Source organism: Ursus maritimus, unplaced genomic scaffold, assembly GCF_017311325.1.
Source record: "Ursus maritimus isolate PB19 unplaced genomic scaffold, ASM1731132v1 scaffold_5, whole genome shotgun sequence".
Lineage (NCBI taxonomy): Eukaryota > Metazoa > Chordata > Mammalia > Carnivora > Ursidae > Ursus > Ursus maritimus.
In genome coordinates this window covers 30,385,046-30,409,885 of record NW_024426663.1, presented here as the reverse complement: position 1 = coordinate 30,409,885, position 24,840 = coordinate 30,385,046, and the positions used below count along the sequence as shown (strand labels likewise).

The window sequence follows — 24,840 nt, the reverse complement described above, 5'->3', positions numbered from 1 at the left end:
ACTCTTGAAAGTAAACTCTAATGCATCAAAAGGGATTAGTCAACCTATATCATAAAGAAAAGAGATCATTAAAGAGCCAGATTACAAAGTCTTTGCTGTATTTTATAAGGATTTCTTTTATTAAGTTCTCTCTTTTAGTAATGTTTTCATGTTTTGAGTAGCTATGCCCCATGTTATTTTATTTTTATTTTATTTTTTTTAAGATTTTATTTATTTATTTGACAGAGAGAGAGACAGCCAGCGAGAGAGGGAACACAAGCAGGGGGAGTGGGAGAGGAAGAAGCAGGCTCATAGCGGAGGAGCCTGATGTGGGGCTCGATCCCAGGACACCGGGATCACGCCCTGAGCCGAAGGCAGACGCCCAACCGCTGTGCCACCCAGGCGCCCCCCCATGTTATTTTAAAGTTTAAATCAAAGATTTTTGAGGGGCTACTGGCCGGCTCAATTGGTGGAACATGGGGCTCTTGATCTTGGAGTTGTTGGTTCAAGCCCCGATGTTACAGGTAGAGATTACTTAAAATCTTAAAGAAAAAAAAAAAAAAAGAGAGAGAGAGAGAGATTTTAAAAGCCTCTTGCAATATATTAGAATGTGTTTTGTTTTGGTTATGAGGACCGTTATCTCCTGTACAACAGAGCCTGTTTTTCCCATAGAACTTTTATCTCGCACTGCTAATACCAGCACAATGAGTGAATGGTAAGAATAACAATGTTTTATTTCTGCAGGGGAAGGAGCAGTTGACCCCAATGACCCTAACAGGGCAAATACACTAAATCAGCTCTCAAAGATCGAGATTTCCCTTTATTTGACGAGCAAGTACGACCTAGGGGACGGTGAAGCTATAGACGGCCAAAGCCTCATGATAAAGTAAGTTTGGGGCATAACGGACACATTGTGTCTCTGATGATGCATCTTAAAACATGCAAGTTTAAGTAGACTGGATCCCCAAATAATTCACTTTAATATATCTCAATACTGAAATATGTCGTTTATTCATCAAACATCTGGCCAAATGATAACAGACTATTTATCATTTAAGAGGGAACTAAACATTATAATTATTTATAAAGCCTGTCTTGTTTTTCAGTTTTCCATGTAGCAATTTGATTCCTTTCTTTTAAGAAACAAAGTGATTAATTCTGCCTCTAAAAGTCCTTAGGTAACTGAAGGCAAATAACTTTTACAGAGTGGAAAATGTTAATGAGGAAATACTTTAAACCATATTTAATGTCTGGTATCCAGTGTCGAGATATAAAGCACACCATAGTAAGACCTAACACTGTCATTTGCTTTACTAACCTTCTTTCCTATTACACTAAGCCCGGATATGTTTACCAGCTTTGACTTAACACCCCGGTTCCTGCCCCCGCGGATTTACAGTGAAGCATTCACGCTGTATTGTTTCCATCCAGGCCTCTGGATGGTCCACACCAGTCCTTTACACACACAATAAGAAACCATGAGACCCATCACCATAAATCAAAACACCATAAACCAAAACATATGCTCACCAAACAGTACGGTTTATAAGAACTTATATAAACAAATGGAAGCATATTAAATGAGTTGAGTATTGGACTGAGGTGGAGAATGGAAAATGGGGAAATGGGGCCACAATGGAATAATTACATACTTAAAAGATACTTCACACATTACTTCTGAGTTACATGTCCTGAGTTCTGAGGTGGTTTTCATTTGTAACCAGAGCTAACCTTTCTGCCGCTGACGGCATTCAAACAGCGCTCATGTCCAGTTAATTTTTTTCCAGATACTCATCATCATCCGTTAAAATGGTAAAAAAAAAAAAAAAACGTAATCAGTGTCCCATGTTGCAGCCTGTGCTGCTTCTATTCGGCTTCATGAGTTTGCGCTCACATCATCTACGGCTTCACCTATTCACGTAGCAAATCTTCAGTCCCAGCTCTGCGTCCACGGCCCCGGCTTGATGCTGGGGATACAGCCGTCAGCAGGCCATTTACGGTCGCCAAAGTGTGCTGGCGGGGAGCAGGACAGAGGCCAAGCCGCAGGACTCTTTTTTTTTTTTAAGATTTTATTTATTTATTTATATATTTATTTGACAGAGATAGAGACAGCCAGCGAGAGAGGGAACACAAGCAGGGGGAGTGGGAGAGGAAGAAGCAGGCTCATAGCGGAGGAGCCTGATGTGGGGCTCGACCCCACAATGCCGGGATCACGCCCTGAGCCCAAGGCAGACGCCCAACCGCTGTGCCACCCAGGCGCTGTGCCACCCAGGCGCCCCAAGCCGCAGGACTCTTACACAGCCTGCCCTCGGAAGAGGTGAAGGCAGCTCCTTAGACTACTGAGCAGCAAGTCAGGTTGAATTTGCAGAGACACAACACAGGGCAGGGCACCAGAGACAAGACGGGTCTGTTCTCTGGGTTCCTCGGAGAAAGTGCCAATTATAAAGGTACCTGGAAACGCAGATTGTATGGTTCTGCCACACAAATTAAATGAGGCCAAGCATCCTATGACCTCATACGCTTTGTCCTTAGAAGTAATGGGAAGAAATTTTCTCATAATTGGTTTTGGCTCTTATTTGAACATCATTTTCTAAAGGCAGTGAACTCAAATATGCATTAATGAATGGAAATCACATGTGGTAGTCTAAAATATCAAATAATCTCAATATCCTGTGTTTATATATATTTCTACTTATTTCTGAACGAGTCTCCTTGGGTCTGCAAACTTTTGAAATTCATTTTAAAAAGCAACACCATAGAGTTCAGGCTTGTTGGGCAGCCGTATGTCTTAGCTGGAGAAACCTGGTCTGTTGTCCTACCTGCCTCAGCCCTTGTGGGGTCTGTCGCAGCTCCCCACTCTGTGCCGGGAACAAATGCTGTCTCCTCCTTTAACCACCATACTAAGTAGAGCCACTCATTTTTTCTTTTGTGGTAAAATACACGTAACATAAAATTTATCATTTTAACCTTCAAAAGTATACAATTCAGGGGCATTTAGTACATTCAGAATGTTGCACAACCATCACTACTTTCTAGTCCCAGAACATTTTCATCACCCCAAAAGTAAACCTCACACCCATTAAGCAGTCACTCTCCACTACCCCCCGGACATCTTTCCAGGCCCTGCTCCCCAGGCCCTGCTCCCTGGTGCTTTCTGTCTCTGTAAACTTGCCTATCTGGGTATTTCATATAAATGAAATCATACACTATGTAGCCTTATATGAAATCATACACTATGTAGCCTTTTGCGTCTGACTTTGACTCCGCACAGTGTTTTTGGCTGAATAATATTCCATTGCATGGATATACCACCTTTATCATGGACATTTGGGTTGTTTGCACCTTCTGACTATTGTGAATAGTACCACTGTGAACGAGTTTTTATTTGAACACCTCTTTACAGTTCTTTTGGGTGTAAACCTAGGAGCGGAATTGCTGGATCTTAAGGTAATGTAAGTTTAGCTTTCTGAGGGACTGCCAAACTTTTTTCACAGTGGCTTTACCATTTTATATTCCCACTGCTAAGGTGTAAGAGTTCCAATTTTTCCACATCTTCACCAACACTTAGTTTCTGTTTTGTGTTGCTGTTGTTACAGCCATTCTAGTGTGTATGGACTAGTATCTCATTATGGTTTCGACTGGCATTTTGCTGATGATTAATAACATTGTCTTTCCGTGTCCTTGTCAGCCATTTGTATACCCTCTTTGTAGAAATGTTTATTCAAGTCTTTTGCCTGGTTTTTAATTGGATTGTTTGTCTTTCTGTTGCCGAGTTCTAAGAGTTCCTTCCATATTCTGGATAGTAGACCCCTACCAGATTTATGATTCGCATATATTTTGACCCCTTCTGTGGGTTGTCTTTTTATTCTCTTGGTAATATCCTTCCATGCACAAAAGTTTTTTGACTTGACAAAGGACAGTTAATCTATTTTTTTGTTGTTACTTGTGCTTTTGGTGTCATATATAAGAAATCATTGCCCAATCCAAGGTCATAAAGATTTACTCCTATGTTTTCTTCTAAGAGTTTTATAGTTTTTGCTTTTATATTTAGGTATATGACCCCTTGTGAGCGAATTCTTGTGTTTGGCGTAAGGCAGTAGTCCAGATTCCTTTCTTTTGCATGCGGATGTTCATTTGTCTTACCACCATTTCTTAAAGACACTGTTTTTCCCAAGTGGATGGTCTACACACATGTATGCCTTTCTGGACTCTTAATTCTATTCCATCCATCTATATGTCAGTCCTTACACTAGTCCCACATTGCATTGCTCACTGTAGCTTTGTAATAAGTTTCAAAATTGGTAAGTTCTCCAACTTGTTCTTTTTCGGGACTCGTTTGGTTACGTGGGATTCCTCGCAATTCAGTGTGAATTGTAGGATCAACTTTTTCATTTCTACAGAAAGGCTTTTGGGCTAGTGTTTTAATAATTCTTGGTAATTCACTGCTTTCCTAGACCTCTGGGGTCTGGAGAGCCTTCCTCTGGGCATACTTTGAGATCCTGCTGTAGGCAGAGCCCTTCACAAAGCAGCCCAGTCAGTGGTCTGTGTGAGATGACCACCTGAGACAAAGATTGACCAAGTAGTCTTCATGAAAGTGGAATTTGGGTATTGCCCAAAATATTCAATAGGATTAGTTCCATTATATTAGGCAAACCTTACTTTCAAAGACATTATACTTTACGTATATATTTGAAAATCATGCTAATAATAGATAGTTATAAAATGTGTCAGTGATAGCAAGCTCAGAGACCTTCTAGTCCATGTCTATATCTTTCAGGTGAGGTAATTTAAGTCTGAAATTATGGGAAGCAAGTAGCTAGTCACTTGCTTTAAAAGACATGCTTTAAATTCATATGCCCATTATCATGGATATTCCATTAATAGATAACGTTAAATATCGATTTGAAAACTCTTAAGAGGATGTCTTTTTTCAAAGCTAATAAACCAAAGTCCTAACTCAAACAAAATATATAGTTCTTGGAGATCTTCATTACAGAACCAGATTTAACTAAAATCAGACAACACCTTTCAGAAGCTAGCGTGAAATGGCCAGTCGTGGAATGCAGAGCATTTGGGACATGAAGATACCTGGCTTTTCTCTATCAAAAAAACCCAAAAAACAAAAAAAAAGCTATTCTGCTTCCTCCTTAAACAGGTTGTGTTTTTAACTTTCAGAAATATCCCCTTATGATTAATTACAAAATAACTAGCCTTACAGTGATGAGTAACACATCTCTATAGGGGCATCTGCCATAGGAGACTTGGAGACATTGTTAATCCTTATGCTTGTGAACTTTATACCATGCCAGCTTTATAATTCTTCGTAATTAATTGAAGATGATACCCAACACCTATGTAGTGCTTACCACATGACAGGGACCATCTTATACAGATCTATAGATAATAATATATATGTGTATTATATACATATATACTGCATGTATATATAATATTTATATGAAATTTATATATATATAAGAAATTTGTCATGTTATACTCTCAGCAACCATAATAGGTAGAGGTGATTACCTGTATTTTACTTAGAGGTACAGAACAGACAAAAACTCTTTCCTAGCTGATATGGCTAGTAAGAGGAGAATAGATTCACACTCAGATGATCTTAATTCTTCCAGGGCCTGCCCTCTTGATCCCAAGATTTTACAACTCATCAAGGGCAAGGCCACGCTCTTTGTACTCTTAGGAGTCTTAGAATAAATAATGAGAATGATAGAGCAGTTACTTTATAACCGATGCTGGGGCATCTTTCCAGGCCAAAGAGAAAGACTGACTGATCAATGGGAGGGACACGAAGGCAGAGACGGGGGTAGGAAGAACATTGTGTTTCCCTTCGGTGTGTGTATGGAATAAGGAGCCTCAGTTTGGGCTTTTGCCATTTTGCCAGTACTACCAAGCCTGCCAATACTGAAAGAACAAACCAGAAAAGCCTGGTCGGGTCCTTCTGGGGACACCTAGGATTATAGCCACAATCTGGCACTTCCTAGCTGTAGAACTCTGAGCAAGTCACCTCAGCATCAGTTTCCTCATCTCTAAAATGGGGAAGAGGGCAGAGGGAGAGGGGAAGGAAGGGATACGATGAGCTAAAGCAGGCATGCATTAACGCTGTATAAATTACAGAAAACTACACAATTGTAAATCTTTCTCATTATGACTCATGATTCCACTTAAAATATGTGATCTTTGAGGCTCCTGGCGGGCTCAGTTGGTAGAGATCTTGATCTTGGGGTCATGAGTTTGAGCTCCATGTTGAACATAGGGCTTACTTAAAAAAAAAAAAATGTGATCCTCATGACCTTTATTAAGCTTGTTTTTCTGCAGAAGTATGCGTGTTTCAGTAGAAGGCAACATCTGTGGGTTTAATCAAGCTTAGCTGCTTGGGTGCTTCAGCCATCATTTCTCAAGGACTTTTTCCTAGCCCATGACTCAGTGGAGACATCTGTCATCCCACCTGAAAGATTTCTTTGCTTTTGGTACAAACAAGCATGGGCGCTAAATGGCTAAGGTGATATTTGATGTCTGGTGATAAAAATGTGTAATCACGTGGGAAGAATTTTAAACAACTGGAAATATCCCTTAGATTGCACAAACATGAATTCCTTTTCAAACTTGGACAAAATGTAAGGCAGATGGCGGAGGGGGAGGCTCAGCCGTGCGGCCAGGCGGAGCATCGTCAAAGATGCCACATGAGTGCAGTGGCCAAATCTAAGGGCCCCCCCGCCCCGCACTGGTTTACAAGCACCACATTTACCAACAACAGGATTTGAACAGAGCTGTGATGAACAAACTCCCTGCTGTATTTCTTTTCTTCTTAATTCTTCCTCAGAATTAAGGTCCGTGGTTTGATAGGCCTGTCTTAACCTATTATTTGAACAACCAGGGAGCCAGTCCTCCACCCAGGTTAGTTGATTTATGGTGGTTAGACCATATCGAGAATATCGTGTTTGCATTGGGGTGAGGAGAGGACACATCTTAAGATCATTGGCAAACAGATGGGAGCAAAACTGTGGACTCTGTTTAAATCCTGTTGTGAAGAGGCTTAAGGAACTGGGGGTTTCACTTGCAAAAAGAAAGGAGTGGAAGAGGGGATGGGGACAGAATTTGGGCCCCTCTCTGCATGTTTGTGAGGGACTGAGGATATGGAAAGTAAATTCAACTTGTTTTTTGCAACTCTAGAAAATAGTGTGACCTCTGTGTAACTCTTGAGCCTCTTACACTTTAGTTGCCTCGTTTGTATAATCAGGGATTGAACTGTTTCCCAAAGGTTCCCCTCAGTGCTGAAATCCCATGACTAACCAGGTCCAGTGAGTGGGATTCACTGGAAGGCAGGCCTCTCGGAGTGAGCTTCCTGTGTAAGAATGGAATGTTCCAGTGTTGCACTTGCCAAAATAAATTCGACACGTGCCACATACGTAATTTTAAATTTTCTAGAAATCACATTTTAAAAAGAGACAGGTGAAATTCCAGTATATTTTATTTGATCCAATATATTGAAAATGTCATTACTTCAATATGGAATTGGTGTAAAAAGTTATTAACTTCTTCATACTTAAACATTCATAATCCATTGTGTGTTTTACACCTGTAACACATCTCAGTTTGGACAGGCCGTGTTTCAAGTGGTCCACTACCACCTGTGGCCGGTGGCTGCCATCTTGGGCAGCACAGCTTTAATGACCCTGTGAATGCTTACCACGTGTCAGACCCTAGTGAGCGGCTTTATGTGAGACTTTTCATTCAGTCCTAAGTCCTCTGAGAGATTCCAAGTCTATAAATGAAAAAACACGCTCATTGAGATTGTATAATTTGCATACGTCCACACAACTAGTAAGCCACAAGAGCCCCAAATGGACGTTAGATCTGTCTGATCCCAGTGCCCTTAACCATTAGGCATACTGCAGGGGGCAATAGTGAGTTCCCCGTCCAGAAACAGGATGGTTACTTACATGCAAGATGTCTGGGGTGGAACTTTGGCAGTGGATTCCACAGGCTTGACATAAAGTTGAATTCCAAGAGAAAGACACAGTATAGCAGTTTGTCCTCAAGCAACTCCTTAACAAACACACATTCTTTGTCCCTGGCAGGGCATGCTTTAATGACCCCAGTCATTTTGGTCATCAGATACCTCTCTAAAGAAATGAGCTGGGAGTTTTCTGGAAAGATAGTTCATAACTGGTTCCTAGAATATTATTTCAAATATGAAACTATCACTGTGTTTACACTTTTAAAATCATCCAGTGCTTTTATTTTTAACTTGATGTGCCTGTTGAATACATCAATGATGATTGAAGAGGGAGTCGTGTGAGAAGGAAACCAGACTTGGCTCTCTAAGCTACAGCCGCCTTAAGAACAGCGCCCTGTCCCGCATGGCTATAATTAGCTGTGTATCCACCTTGGACCCTCGGGGGAGTGTTTGGACATTCCCAGACAGCCTGTAAATCCCCAGCAGTGAAAGGTCATGGGTCAGAGGAAATGGCTGTAATCATTCTTCTCATACAGACCTGCAGTAAATAAGAAATGACAAAAATAATGTTTACAGATGGTTTATTGCATTATTCCTATTTTTAAAAATCAGATATTTGGACTTCACTTTGAGGGCTTCCTCTGCCGTGTGCCCCGATGCTTCAAAACATGAACAGTGTTTTGTTTTCATTTTCCCATTTTCATGCCGTGTGAACATTTCCTGCTGTAGATGAAGAAGAAATACATCACGCAGTGATGGGACGCAATGCCTTTGAAAGAAATGATGTTAAACACAACAGGGCGGCAAGATCAGTGAAACTTCAGTCATCGATTAGACCTGTTTATAATTGAAGGCAGCTTCTTTTTATGTGGCTATTTTTTGGAAGGGAAGCTATATCTAATAATTTTCCCACTCATGTAAAAGTACACACACTTGAACTTTGCCTTTTATGTTGAAATCTTCTCACATCATTACATAACCCGATCTTTGAGTAGGATTGCCATGAAGGACACATGTGAGAAAGTAATGGGGTTTTAGCACTTTGAGTGGGGTTTCCTAGCTGTTAACGTTTTACTGAGCCGCTCCTCTGTTTTCTGCCACCTGAAGATAAGGACACAGCCCTTCCGTTAGCTCGTCCACCACACCTGAGGTTCTTGAACCCCATCCACTTCGCTGCTGTGCCAGCCGGCAGCCAAAACCGCCCCAGCCCACCTGGGACCGCTGCTCCCACTGGCCTTCCAGCTGTTCCATAACTTTCTCAGACCAGGAAGAGTAACCGATGGACTGGCTCCTAAAGGCTTCTGAAGTATTAAACAGGCTCAGAAGCGTAAATGTTAGTAACGGCAGGAAGGGGGGAGGATATTAGATATCATTCCTGCGTCCTATACAGTAGCAGCCTGTATCAGCAGCACGTCCCTCCTGCTCGTCAAAAGCAGTCTCGGTCTAAAAAGAAGAAAGAGTACATAGAGAAGGACTCTAATGCCATACTTGTCCCCCTGCTACTGACAGCATAATCCCACAACATCCACTGTGTAAAACCCAGACTTTGATTATCAAGCATTCACAAACTTGCAGGAGCCTCAGAGCAGATGTGAATTTCCAAAAGACTCTTCTATTTTAAGGGATTATCTTTGAAGCTTCATTTTTGTGTGCGTTCGTGTAACACATGCAAAGAAGCATAGGGGAGAGGTAGATGGCCGAGCATCGGGACTGCTGTCTGAAAGTCTGTCTCTTCCTTCTCAATTTTTGTAAGGACCAAAAAGCTGATTATTGATGTGATCCGGAACCAACCAGGGAACACATTGACCGAAATCTTGGAGACACCAGCCACGACACAACAGGTAATTGGCCTTTGAGTGTAAAATAATAAGTACCATGTATGTGAGTTGACTTTCTTAATCTTCATGTCCGGTGTTTACGGTTACGGCAAAGACAGTGTAACTGACCCGGTTTGAAGTCAGGAAATTTATGTTACTCTAGCCAGCTGAGTTCAGTCATAAATATAAAATCGCTATGACGGGAATGAAATATAAGATGCAGCACCAAATGTATGCTCAATGTCATTTTGTCCTAGACTAGGAAGATAATTATAGGTCTTTTAAAGCCTCTTAATGTTCATCATAAACCTTATCATACAGTGGGCGGACAGATAAGTCAGTTAAAAGTTCTGGTCAATGGGATGTCAAAAAATACCTTTCATATCTTGCGACTCACTTGCTAACTTGAAACAAGCATCTCACACATTAAAACTGTTTTCCAAATGCTTCAGAAGTGAATGTCTTGAGTCCATCAGGTCAGAGCAGCATTATCGTGCTGTAAATAACTAAAGGTTCTTAACAATCTTGCATTAAAGCTGTGATCAGCGTCTTTTAAAATGCATCATTGTTTGTTTTAGTTCATTCTGAATTAATTCACTGCTGTTGCTTTCGTATCAATAATTGCCACTCACTAAACAAAAGTTAGCAAAATTATCTCATTAGGGACTTCTTAGCAGAGCAACACATAATTTTCCTGAATCATTCTTTTTTTCCTTAAAGATTTATTTACTTATTTGAGAGAGAGAGAGAGAATGCGCGCACGTGAGTGGGGAGAGGGGCAAAGGAAGAGGGAGAGACGGAATCCTCGAGCAGACTCCCTGCTGAGCACAGAGCCCGATGTAGGACGTGGGGCTCAATCCCCTGATTTCCACTCATGACCTGAGTGGAAATCAAGAGTCAGACGCCCAACAGACTGAGCCACCCTGGCGCCCCATTCCTGAATCATTCTTCATTTAATTGGTTGCCAAGAAATGACTGTTCTTAATTTAAAAAATATGTAGAATGAAACTTCAAGTTATCTGGTGTTTGCTAACGTGTGAATATGTTTAAACAACGTGGGTGGAATATCCTAGTAATTTAGTAAGAGAATTTTAGTCCTTGTTGAATATTTAATTTTTCCCCAAATGTAGCATAGTTATGAGAATGCAGACTCCCAAGATCAAGTATAGTCCTCAGCACCTCATTATGTAATTCTAGGCACTTAGAAGGATTTCTCTGCCTCAGTTTCCTCATCTATAAAATGGGAATAATAATAGTGTGTAATTCACCGCAATAATAAATGATTTAAAACATGTTAAGTGGGTAGAATAATAACCGGCACATAGTAGGTGTCCAATAACCTATGACGCGCTGCAGTTAGTGTTGACCACTGAGCTGGTACACTATTGCCATGTACAGGATGCTGACCTACCTGTTGTCTAATAACATTTGTGTCCTCAGACTTTATATTGTGTCAGTCAGTTGTCTAATGAAATGGGAATATCACCAGTCTCCTTTTATTACTGTTTTTTTGAACAACCCGTCCAAATTCTATTCAGTCATTCATTTACAAATCATTTATTTGGGAACTTAGTATGAACTAAAGTAGTCTTATTCCCTTTGGTTCAAAGACACTGACCCCTGCAGGTTTTTCAGAGTTGGTAGTTTGAGCATTATTCCCTTACTAAAATAAAGGTCTCTGCCCTCGTAGCTACCAATCTCCATAAATACGGCTGATGGGTGAGAGTTCAGCCGGGTGCTGGATGCTCTGGGTGTTCTCATAGCTGGGTTTTAATGAAGAATGTAGTTTTAGTTTCCTCGACTGAGCTATCCAGGAATTTAACTCCTTCCATCCAGGGAATTAGAAAATACCAGTTATCCACTATCACATGTTCATTACTCAGGTGATTTCTCATCTTAGCCCTAGAGTAGCCATTGAGGATTTTGCTCAAAGGAAGCCTGCCACCATTGCTGTATTTCTCAAAAAGATGAAATAATCCCCTCCCAAAGACCTATTCAAAATCCGTGAAGAACGTAAGCTGATTCTGGTCTTTGGACTCTGACTTGAGGACTTCTTTTATTTTGACATTAACTTGCCTGGTACAGTTTATGGATTTGTGAGACCGGGGAATCAGAGAAAAGTCACCATATTGATATTCCTTTTTCAGGAAACAGATCATGCCAGAGATATGGTGAGCCGTGCAATTATAGATTCCCAGGCTCCAGAAGAAATGAAGCATAGTCAGTCTATGGTTGAAGATGCCCAGCTACCCCTGGAGCAGAAGAAGAGGAAAATCCAGAGGAATCTTAGGACACTGGAACAAACTGGACACGTGTCCTCCGAGAATAAATACCAAGACATTCTCAATGAGATTGCCAAGGTTTTTGGAAATAGTATTCTTCCTTCCTCACTTAGCAGACATTTGCTAATCGTTGGTCACATGCTAGGCAGTCTCTGAAGTGACATAACAGATTCATAGTTGCATTGCCATGGTCAATATTATAGATTTTCAAAGACTTCAAAGCTATTGATGACTTTTAATAGAAAAAAATCACAACTTCCCCAAGTCATTAGGACATTTGACACACACCAGAAATAAATGCTTAGGAAATTTAATAGACAAGTTTCATCTATACCTTTAAGCAATACCTACTAAGTTTGGGGGTTTTTTTAAGATTTTATTTTTTTGGTAATCTCTACACACAGCATGGGGCTTAAACCTACAACCCCAAGATCGAGTCACATGCTCTATTGAGTGAGCCAGGCAGGTGCCCCAATACTTAATAGTTTTAAAAATGATACTTCAATGAGAGGTCTCTTGTTAGATGTCATATAGCCCAGTTGCTCTTAGGACCTGCCACTGAGACAGTAACTCTGTGTCCCTGAGAATGTGCCTCTGAGCAGTTGAGCCTAAATGCAGTGAAGACTTCAAGCGTGCTTTTTCTGTTTTCTCATCCCATACTTTTACAGTTGGGAAACTTCCTGAGAAAAGGATCTCAAATTAGTGTAAGGAAGCATCACAGGAAATGGCTGAGATCTGTTTGCCAAGGATAAGGACGTATATATTTGTGTCAAAAGGACATTTCATTCTTTTTATCCAAATATGCAAATTAAAATGGGTCTGGAGGTTAAAGGCAATTAAGTGATCAGAAAAAAAGTAAATGTCCTCACCTTCTTGGTGGAAAATCAACTCTGCTGCTTTCTTCCATGGAAAGTTATGGTCACTTACAGCAGTAGACTTAGTCCTCCGAGCCTAAGTGACTCAAGGGAAGTCACATTTCTTTCCATGGCTCTGGGGTGGAAAATATTTCTCTCTGGGAATAATTAGTAGAGAAATTAATGCTTTTGCCTTAAAAAAAAAAAAAAAAGAGGGGGCTACCATAAAGGCATCCTCCAAAAGATTCTGTTTACTGGAGAATTGTTATTTAAGGGTATATGTGTGTCTGCCCAGATTCCTAGGGGAATGTGTTTTAATTTGTCCACATAAGGAAAATCATATTAAACAAGCACCATTTTCTTAAATGAAACATTTTCATCGTTTATCAGTTAGAATTATAAATAAATTTTATGTCTGTAAGTTTAAATATAGCCTAGCTCCTGTAAGTTGTAAGAAGCTTCGACAACTGAATGTTCTCTGAACTCTATTTAATAATCTTTCCGATCAGTCTTGAGAACTCAGTTGTTTTTAGAAACCTTGAGAAATATTTTCCAGATTAAAAAGGGTTTTGTTTGTTTGTTTGTTTTTACTTATTTCTAAAATGAATGCATTGATTACATGTAAACCTTTCCAGGTAAAGTATTTTTCAAAGTGAAATGTTGAACACATTCTGAAGACATTGCTGTCTCCTGGGAAAGTCTTCCTCAGGCCCCTCTTAAAACACAATTTTTCCTTAATTGTATGGTTATTCCAAAAATTATTCTCTGCTTTTCCATCAAGGAAACAAATAAACTTTAGCAACTCTGTTAAAGTGAAATACGGGCCCTTGCCAGTCTGAAGTATAAGCAAGGAAGGAGGGACACTTTAGTGTTCAGAGATTAAGGTCACAGGGAAGCTACAGGTTAATGGTCACAAATAGGGATTTAATAGTCCACATGCTTCTTGTCCCACATTGGCAGTATCATAAAGTCACCTTCTTAAATCTCGTATTATAGCCTTGGCTTGTTCTTGTAGGACATTCGAAATCAAAGAATACATCGTAAGCTTCGAAAAGCTGAATTGGCCAAACTTCAGCAGACCCTGAAGGCACTTAATGAGAAAGCAGCATTTTATGAAGAGCAGATTAATTATTATGACACCTACATAAAGACTTGTTTAGACAACCTAAAAAGAAGGTAAGTTAAAATCCTATGTCCGTTAGTGGTGTCCTGGTGTAGAGGGGTGTCTGTTCTTTTACAATCCTGGACCGTGGGGCTTGGAAGCAAACTGCTTGCTCTATTTTATAACCAAACACTAGAATCTCAATCTTGTGATTTGCCATTGTGATCTAAGAAGTCAGAAGTGCATTTGGGAACTTTTGCCCATCAGCAGTGGAGTTCAAGTAGCTGAATCTGTTGTATTTTAAGCAAGTAGCTATAACACTTGGGGAAGCACTCTCCTTTTTCCTTTTGTCTGTTTTAGTCAAAGGTGTCTTTGAACACTACGATAAAAATTAAAGCTACTCTTGTTTTTTGAACGTTTACAATAAACAGTATCAATGTTAGATAACTCCAAGCATTTGCTAACCGTGGAATGCAGCCTAATGATTTACAATTGCTTAGTGGGGCCCCTGGGTGGCTCAGTCAGTTATGATTTCAGCTCAGGTCATGATCTCAGGGTTGTGAGGTAGACCCCACACGGGCTCCTGTGCTCAGCATGGAGTCTGATTGAGATTCTCTTTCCCCTCTACCCCTCCTCCACTAACCACCCCCCTCGCTTGTGTGTGCTCTCTCTCGCTCTCTCAAATAAATTTTAAAAACCTTTAAAATTGCTTAGTGGTTTTAAAAAATTACTATTGATAGGGACGCCTGAGTGGTTCAGTTGGTTAAGTGTCTTCCTTCGGCTCAGGTCATGATCCCGGGGTACTGGGATCGAGTCCCACTTTGGGCTCCAGTCCCACTTTGGGCTCCTTGCTCAGCAGGGAGCCTGCTTCTCCCTCTGCCTGCCTCTTCCCCTACTTGTGCTCTCTCTCTCTCTCTGACAAATAAAATCTTTAAAAACAAATTACTATTGACAGAAAAGACAAAATTTGGCAGTTTCCTATTACCCATTAGTGTATATATTACAGAGTTTTTATACACAACAAAGCCACTTTTAATGAGTATTCTTGGCTCGTAATTGTTCTTACTCCTAGACTAAGGTCGATACTAATCGAATTTTAATTACCCATTTAAATATGTCATGCAGTATTTTCATGTAATCCATGTAGTCAGATTGACAGTAGGAAATGGTGCTATACGGAAAAATCAACTGCGTTAATCATAGAAGATTTGATGAAGGGAGGGAAGCAAATTTAAACCCCATCTATTTGGGCCCCACTAGCTCTGCATTTTAATTCATTTGCTTGCAGGCTGTAAATTACTTTTACTCTGTTCCTGGGAAGAAGAAGTTGATCAAGCTAATAAGACCAGTAGAAATAAGGTTGTTAGAGGGCATTTTTTACATATTTATTGCAACTACTTGAAGGCATTTTACAAGCTCTGCAGTTAGGTGAGCTGGATTTGCATTCTAATTTCCTCCTACATTGTGTGATCTGTGACCCAGCCCAGTGAACCTCTCTGGAACTTCAATTTTGTCATTTTTAAGGTGGCAGGAGGAGTACCTGCTTCACAAGCATTGTTATGAGATCTAAACGAACAATAAGAAAGGACTTGATTTATTTCAAAGCACTATGGAAATGTCAATTTTGCAAATGTGAGGCAATCTTCATAAAGCACTTAGAACATTGCTGGCCACATCGTTATTCATTAAGTAAACTAAAGAACTCTTAATAATACCTTTACTTAGGACTATGTAGCTGAGGTTAATGAACCACAGCTGCTTGCAGAATGACTTAATACAGCCACGTAGCTCTATATGCCTGAGAAAATAGAGGACAAGTTTTATGAAAAATGTTAATCTGTCATTCAAACTTCGGTCACTTTGAAAATAGCTTTCTCTAATATTTCAGTAGTGAGGTTTTATGGTAAAAAGTTTCATACTCAGGGGCGCCTGGGTGGCGCAGTCGTTAAGCGTCTGCCTTCAGCTCAGGGCGTGATCCCAGCGTTCTGGGATCGAGCCCCACATCAGGCTCCTCCGCTGGGAGCCTGCTTCTTCCTCTCCCACTCCCCCTGCTTGTGTTCCCTCTCTCGCTGGCTGTCTCTATCTCTATCAAATAAATAAATAAAATCTTTAAAAAAAAAAAGTTTCATACTCAGAGCAGTGGAGCCCAGTGTGAGCAGTGGTGGGCACCCGGGCCGGGTTATTGCACCACCGGAAACCTGACTTTGCCGTCATGACAACAGACAGTTGATTCTTATTTTTGCAGAAATTCTCGAAGGTCAATTAAACTAGATGGAAAAGGAGAACCCAAAGGGATGAAGAGATCTAAGCCGGTGAGGTACACGGCAGCAAAGCTGCATGAGAAAGGTGTCCTCCTGGGGATAGACGACCTTCAGACAAACCAGTGAGTGTGACCGGCAATCTGCACAGAACACAAGCGCCCTCTAATCACTCCCATAAAATCTGACTCCCTTCTCTTTGGTTTCCTGTGGCCTTTGAAGAGAGCTTCATTACGTCTGTCCAGGCTTACCCCCGATTCCAGATGACGGGGGAAATACGCATCCTGTAATCCTAGTCTTCCCATCAGACCCCCAGCATCTGGTGCCGTGGGTTGTAGGAAGTGCCCAGCAGGTCACTGGGTTTCCCATGGCTGGTCCAGTGCGTTTGGATTTGCCAGCCTCCCCTTTCCCACCAAAAGAACTGAGTCATATCAGTGAGAACCAAAAGCTGTCTTTGGGTCTTGCATGATAAGAGTTATTTACAAGTGCAAAATAGTACCTTTCTCCTTTCAAAGCCACAGACTGTGTGCCAACACCTGGGGCAAAACCAGCTGCATGTGCTGTTGGTGTGTGTATTTGACCTAGAGGGGAAAATGGAACCCCTCCTCTGCAGCCCCGCACCACGTGTCAGTGGGTTCACTGTCTAAAGGGACCATGAGCCTTGCGCCCCATCACTACTGGGGGGAGCCGGACTCACTGTGCGCGGTCCTCTCTAACTCCTGCCTTTTCTCCGGGCCTGGCCTCTATTCCATTTATCCCAGCAAACCTTCTCTCGACTACACCCACTCAGAGAACATGCTTCCTCATCTTTGTAGTTTCAGTAAAAGAAATCATCCAAAATATTCAACGGCCGGAGACACCTGGGTGACTCAGTCGGTTAAGTGTCTGGCTGTTGATCTCAGCTCAGGTGTTGATCTGAGGGTCGTGAATTCAAGCCCGGCCTTGGGCTCCATGTTGGGGGTGGAGCCTACTTTAAAAGGAAATAAAGTAAAATAAAATAAAATTCAACTGGCCTCTCAGCAGTTCAAGTCAATATTTAATCCTCATGTTCTGCGAACCTCCTATTTCCAACCATATTTTAATAGCATTTCTTTTGTAATAAAGCACCTACTTCAGTGCTCTCGGCTACAGTCCCAACAAGGGCCTCCAAACCCAGTTTTCGTGAGCAGAGTGGGGAAGGGGTGTGATGGGAGGTTTGGGGGACCTCCTTAGGATTTTCCCAGGGGACCTTGCACTAAGCATGGTAACTAAAGATTCCACTAACTTGTATCAGGTTTACACATAAAGTTGCAGTTCCACGTGTGTGAGTGTTCCTTTCTTCACTAGGTTTAAAAATGTTACGTTTGATATTGTATCTACTGAAGATGTGGGCATCTTTGATGTCAGATCAAAATTCCTTGGTGTTGAGATGGAAAAGGTACAGCTCAATATTCAGGTAAGCAGGGATTTCTGCAAAATGGGGGTGAGTTTTAGAACATGGGGCCTTTGTGCCTCCCCTGGCTTCTACCCTTCGTAACAGTGAAGTTCACCAGAAGGCCCCTTCGAGACTTATTTGCCAATATTAGCTTTTTAAGCATGGATCTTTTTTTTTTTTTAAATGTAAATTTGTTTTGTTTTGTTTTGTTTTTAAAGATTTTATTTATTTATTCGACAGAGATAGAGACAGCCAGCGAGAGAGGGAACACAAGCAGGGGGAGTGGGAGAGGAAGAAGCAGGCTCATAGCAGAAGAGCCTGATGTGGGGCTCGATCCCAGATCGCCGGGATCACGCCCTGAGCCGAAGGCAGACGCTTAACCGCTGTGCCACCCAGGCGCTCCGTTTTTTAAAAGCTCTGATTTTTCAAAATATTGGAACCCAAAATGCTTTTAGATGGCAAACCATAGTGGTCAGTGTTAAGGCATGTTTCCATTTTGAAACTTAGAGGATTAATATAGTATAAAAGTATTGAGAGCTATTAAGGTTGGAAAGTTTTCTTTTATGAGGAACTTGAATTTCTTTCTAAGAGTACATATGCCCAGGATTGGAACTTTCCTTATCTCATTTCTCCTTCTTTCTCCTTAGAATCATTTTTACATTAGTGTATTAAATCAGCTAAATGCTTAGGGGGCGCTTGGGTAGCTCAGTCTTTTGAGCTCCAACTCTTGGTTTTGGCTCAGGTCCTAATCTCGCAGTCAGTCGTGGGAGCTCTGTGCTCAGGACTGAGTGTACTTCAGATTCTCTCTCTCTCTCTCTCCTTCCTGCTTGCATTCTCTCTCTCTCTCTCCTTCCTGCTTGCATGCTCTCTCTCTCTTTCAAATAAATACATAAATAAAATCTTTTTAAAAATTCTCCCTCCTCCCCCCCATGCATGCTCTCTCTCTCTCTCTCCTTCTCTTTCTCTCTCTCTAAAATAAATGTATCTTTTTTAAAATATCTGTTGAATGCTCAGGATGATAAGAATGAAAGACATTGTGCAAAATAGTTATCTGTAAGTAGAAAAATGGTGTCCGTAGTCTGAATTATTGCCTTTTTCTCATAAGAACCACATTTAAGCTAAATATACTTGAGTAAAAAGTGAGACATCCTATTTTCATGTCCAAAAACCACCACAACAACAGAAAATAAAGGGAGTGTGCAACCAAATGTTTACTCCCAACCTCTTCTTAATCCTTAGTGTAGGATCGGTTAAAAGAAATATTTGAGGGGCCCCAGGTGGCTCAGTCGGTTAAGCGTCTGCCTTCGGCCCAGGTCATGATCCCAGGGTCCTGGGATCGAGCCCCATGTCTGAGCTCTCTGCTTAGCAGGGGAGTCTGCCTCTCTCTCTCCTCCCCACTTGTGCTCTCCTCGCTCTGTCTCGCTCTCTCAAATAAATAAATAAAATCTTTAAAGAAAAAAAAAGAAGAAAAAGAATTATTTGAGTTTTTCTTTTTCACATAAGAGATTTTAAATGGAAATATCACCTAATTACTTGGGTCCCAAATTACTTGTAAAATGGTTCCCAGGTATTCTGTACGTACGTATACAAACCATCTTGATGAGCCCCTGCAAGTGACAGGTTCTAGCCTCACTGCCCACTGAGCCAGTGGCCAAGAGCCCTGAAATGACTCTCCTCCTAGGAGAAGATGCCAATCCCTTCTTTTCGGTCTAGCATTCCTTGTAGCTTAAAAAGAAAAATAAGTGAGTATGATAAGGCCATTGAGATCATGGGGTAAATTAGAGTCTAAAGAGAAAATGAAAGATAATGTGTTATTATGAAAAGTATACATAAGTGAACAGTATTATTTTCTACCTTATTTTAAATGTCACTAAATATATCCATCTAACAATTTAACTGAAAATCTTGAGTGACCTTATGTACCACTTAGATAAATATGGGAAGAGAAAAGAATGTGCTCCCAAGTGAATTGTCTCGGTTAGTCCTTCTTCTTTAGAAGTGGCAAAGACATACCGTGCGTTTGTCAAGAAGGAAATGACCCAAGGCCAATCAGCATCAGCTGGACAGATGAATTCCACGTGACCAGGAGACACCTGTCCAGAGAGGCCTCAGGAATTCCATGAGACTTCCTTTGAACAGTGGTGCAAATTCCAAGCTTCACTTGCTCCTTTGTTAAGGATTCAGTAGGATTAGCTATTCACGCCATTCATCTGTACACATAATTGATTGTGAAATTTTACTCCTTAGCTGCATACAGGTGGCTAATATGCCCCAGATTCTTAAAGTCATTAATATATCACCAGGGCTAGCTACATAATTTGCAGGGCTTGATGCAAAATGAAAATGTACAGCCCCTTATTCAGAATTATTGAGAATTTCAAATTAATAACAGCAGAGCCTTAACCTAAGTGCAGGGCCCTGCTGATCATGGGACCCTGCACAGGTTAAATGCCCCAGTAGCCAGCCGTGCACCTAATAGCTAATAAAGTCAGACTTCTGTTTATCCATAAGGCCTTCAGACAATTACATTATCACATGAATTACCAAAGAGGATATGATGGCCAGGTCTTTAGTGAGACAAGGATTGGCAACAGGACAGAAATTTTAAGAGAATTAAGGGAGATCACTTCTAACGTTATTTCTAGGTTGTCTTCTTCCACTCTTTCTTCAGTTCATAAAGATGATATCCTAATTAAATCCTATAGGTATTGGCAGTATACCTAACAGGAGGGTGTGACTTAAGTGAGTATGTTCTCCTTGCACAGATAATGACCAGTGTTCATCAAGGGCTACAAGGTTGACTCTCTTCCTTTCCCAGATGAAGAACTGAGGTTCAGAGAGCTCGTTATGCCAGAGGCAGCTGGAGTCCAAGTTCTTCATGCTTGGCTCCACTGCCCCCTCACAGGATTCCAGTTAATCCTGACAAGGCATGGATGGCTTACAAAGAGCTTGTAGCCCTTGATCTCCTATGCCCAACAGCACCCCCGTGAAGTTGGCAGTGTTCTCTCAATTTACACACAAAAAAAACAGAACTTCAGAGAGGTTGTGTGATGTTGCAAGGTCATAAGATAGCAAATGGTCAAGTTAAGTCTCAAATCTGATCTTCCATCCACAAGTGCAGTCATTTTCTTTGCTCTCCACCTTGGGGGCCCATCTAATTCAGGTGTCTCTTAACCTAGAGCAGAGTACAGCTGGAGGTAATTGAAGAAGTGGAGGAGGAAGCTGGAAACAGCCAAAGTTCTCTCAAAGATGATTCCAACTTCTTAATGGAAGTTAAGCAAGTAGCCTTGCTTAATGTAGATGCAAGACATTATCATTAAGAACTAAGAAGCTTCCAGAGCTGGGAACAAGAAAATGAGGTCTGAATATTAGTCTATGGCAGCTCAAGAATGATCTGATCTATTTGGGAAAGACCCCCTGTCCTGTGGTATTAGGAAACATTGCCGTTTATGTCATGCATCTGAGTAGTGTGACCCAGGTCCTAATTTTAGCAAGAGTTGACTTCCTCTGTTTATATGGTGGCAGTGGAACATAGAATGATAGACTGACTTAAGAGTAAGGACTTGTTCTCAATACAGGAACAGAAGTAGTCTAGATCAGGAAGGACTTGCTTTATAGGGGGGTGTCCAAATTTCTATCACACAGCTTCAGTACATAACATGATCATTTATCCCCATTTCTACATACATATTTATAAAGTCTACATGCCCCTACTACTATACTCAAAATATACTATATAAAATAGATATATAAAATTTAAATGTTTAAAGGATGAGAAAAAATAAGAATAGGAGTTCTCATATTCTTTTTGCTCCCCAAGGAATCGCCTTGCTTGCTCCACTATAGAAAGCACCACTATTGTAAAGGCTATATTCCATCTTGCTTGAATATTTGTATTTTTAATTTTTCAATTAAAAAGTATAATTACAAATCTGATATTAACTTGATGATTGTTTTCTGTTATGCAGTGCTTACCAATTCTAAAAATCTATTTTCTTTCATTTAGGTAAGTGATTCTCAAAGTATGGCACTCAGACCAACCATGCCATCATCACATGAGAACTTGTTAAAATGCATATTCTTGGGCCTCACCCCAGAGCTGAAAAGTCAGAACTTCCAGTGGGTGGGGCCCAATGATCTGTGTTCTAACTAGCGTGTGTATTTAACGGGATGATTTTGATGCACACTCCATAGTTAGGTCAACTGAATCTTATTTTTGTCCACAGATTCTTCTAGAATGTTTTTTAAATGTGCAAAAATGTCAAATTTGAGATTTAATGATGATCTTCACAATTTCAGGATTTACTTCAGATGCAGTATGAAGGAGTAGCTGTAATGAAAATGTTTGATAAGGTTAAAGTGAATGTGAACCTTCTCATATACCTGCTGAACAAGAAATTCTATGGAAAGTGAAGTGCCTACAGAAATTTCATGGAATCTGTATCACCTGGATTAAGAAATGAATCTGTTTAATATTTTTGTTGTTAAACATGATTGAAATCACTGCTTATAAATGTGTGATTTTTTTAAAAAAACAAAAAAGACCAAAACTATTCTGAAGAATGTACCCATGTGCCTTTTTGATAATCTGATACTATGGTAGAATAATCCAAAAGCAATGAGTTAACATAAACACTTCCACATTATACTGTGGTATAGGTACTCTGATTTAAAACTTTGGACATTCTGTGATTTGTTTTAAAGTAGGGAAAAAATAAGTTTAGATGACTAGAGACAAATCTGTAAACCTATTTTCCTATGAAAAAAATTTTAAATGTCCCATTTGAATAACGTAATTCTTCATAGATTTTTTTTTTTTTTGGTCTATGGAGAAATGGAAAGCTAATTATTTGTAATGAATTATTTACACAGATACTTAGTTCTAAGCCCTACCTTCTGGGAGTTACCAATTTTAAAGAAGTTTTGTGCAATTCAAAGTGAAGTTTTTATAATTGAAAGTGATAATACAATAACACTTTCTGTATAAAAGTATATATTTTATGTGATTTATTCCTACTAAATGAAGTGCACTACTGCCTCATGGTAAAGACTCCTGTTCCCAGAGCCTTGAAGTAACTAAGGAACACCACGGTAGCGATCTTAAGCCCCGACCTCCACCCCTCACAGTTTATTTGAATACTTAAATTCACCTCACAATTTTTTGTAATGCAATAAAATCAGTATTTAGATGGTTTTTAAATGTATTCTTTGAAAATTGTTTTATGTAAAATAAATGTTACTGAATTACATAAATTTGGCTTTTTAGTTGTCTTAATAAATCTTAATCATGTAATGGGTAGAAGGTTCTTGATGGGACTTATCAGGAAAAGAAACAGTACGCCTGAAGCTGTACCTGGTGAAGCTGCTGTGACCAAGAGATCCAAAACCCTGTGGCTGGAACAAGAGAGAAGTTTGTTATTGTCAAATTCAGCAGTTCAAAGGTAAGTGAGCAGGCCCACGAGATTATCTAGGGCCCAGACTGGCCATTTGGCTCTGTCCTTATCACTGACTCCCAGCCCCAGAAGAGGGAAAGAAGTCCAGTGCCTGCGTGTGTCACTTCTACTTACGTCCAATTGGCCAAAACGTAGTCATGCTGCCACACTAGCTTCAATAGAGGCTGGGAAAGAAGCTCCCCAGCTAAGCAGCCAGGTACCCAGTGAAAAGGTGCTAGTACTGAATGAGTGATTGCTGGGGAGAGGGTAGCTATCTCCATGACTCTCAGCTATAGTCATCCAGACTCTCAGGCTGGAACCCCGGACACTCTATATACTGTTCATTCATTCAACAGGCTTTATTTTCCACAGAGATTACAAAACATTGAGAAAGTGTAACTTAGGCACATTTGACACAAATGAACTTTAAGTGTGAGGCCAGCAGAATTTGGAAAGTTCCCATTTTTAAAATAGAATCTGCCCCTTTAGTGACCGTTTCCAGCTGTACGTATTTTTAACAAAGAGAAAATGCTCTTTGTCTAAACAATGCTCAAAACAGTGCTCACTAGCTTAACAGTTCGTGGATGGGGGTGGGGGGTGATGCATTAACCTTGGACTCAGACCTGCATACCTAAAAGGAAGCAAATAAACATACAGTTGCTTAGGTGTCATCTTGTGAATAGACCTTGTCCTCCCCTGCAGCGACATGATTACCTGAGGAACAGGAGCCAGGGGCAGTAGGAGGTAGCTTAAACTTCCTCCCTTGGGCTCCAGGAGACATTGTTAATGGAAATGTGTCAGAGGAGCCAAACTTAAGGGAAAAAATGCTGGCAGGCAAAAGCTAACCTTTCATAGTATCTCTGAAGGGAGTTTGTCTTACTGCAACACTGAACATTATGCTTGAGTGTTATCTGTATTAATATAGACCTTTTTATCCTGCCAGTACCCCCGAGGAAAGGGGTGAATGTTTTCTCTCTGTTGGCCCACAGTGTATGGCTGTTGTTGAAGAGACTACCAAGGGCTACTTGAAATCTTTAAGGCACATGAATGAATGAGTGACCCAGAGAAGGAGAACTGGGATGAAGAAAAGGAGCGTGAACAGGAAGAAGCCAATGGAGGTATGGATGTAGAGATGGTTGAAGCCAAGGCCCACGCCCCTCCCAGAAGGACTGAACCCCAAGCCAGGGACAGTTGTGTCTTATAACCCTAAGCCACTAAAGACTCATAACCATTTTAAGGGAGGAAAAATAATTTTCCCTCCCTCCTGCGTCATGGCTGAGACGCTGTGTAATAAAAAATTATCGAGAGAAAAACAAATACAAGTTTAAAATGCATGCCTCATGTATACATGGGAAAGGCCCAGGAAAACTGAGAAAAACTCCTTGAAACAGCCCAAGCTCCCACCTTACTATCTTCGCTAAACACAAAAGAAGGATGTTGAGGTTGAGATGGGGGAGGGGCAGTGTGCAGTTCCAGGGAAGGTGAGAAGAGGAAAAGTTTGGTGAGTTGAGCTTGAGCTTGACCTTGCCTGGAAGATAAGCCAGGTGAATAAGTGATGTCCCCTAATAACTCTCTTCCTGGTATAGCCTCCCTTTCTAGTGTAAATTTTCTTCACAAATGTAAATTGCCATTACAGAAGGATAACTTGTATTTTCAGAGCTTCTCTGGTGAGCAGTTTCACAAAATAATCACTTCAAAATAAGCCATATGCCAAAGAGGCCCAT

At 40.7% G+C, this 24,840-nt stretch overlaps 1 protein-coding gene across 1 annotated transcript in view; it reads left to right on the top strand.

The window, feature by feature from the left end:
* The window catches only part of IQGAP2 (IQ motif containing GTPase activating protein 2), a 242,384-nt gene extending 219,452 nt beyond the window's left edge, over positions 1-22,932 (top strand). Inside the window, exons 30-36 of the mRNA XM_040622170.1 lie at positions 724-865; positions 9,711-9,798; positions 11,922-12,134; positions 13,926-14,086; positions 16,258-16,395; positions 17,597-17,705; positions 21,984-22,932. Of these exons, the coding sequence (XP_040478104.1) occupies positions 724-865; positions 9,711-9,798; positions 11,922-12,134; positions 13,926-14,086; positions 16,258-16,395; positions 17,597-17,705; positions 21,984-22,097 (965 nt within the window). The 3' untranslated portion in view covers positions 22,098-22,932. The remainder of the gene's footprint in view (positions 1-723; positions 866-9,710; positions 9,799-11,921; positions 12,135-13,925; positions 14,087-16,257; positions 16,396-17,596; positions 17,706-21,983) is intronic.
* Positions 22,933-24,840: the final 1,908 nt, after the last annotated feature.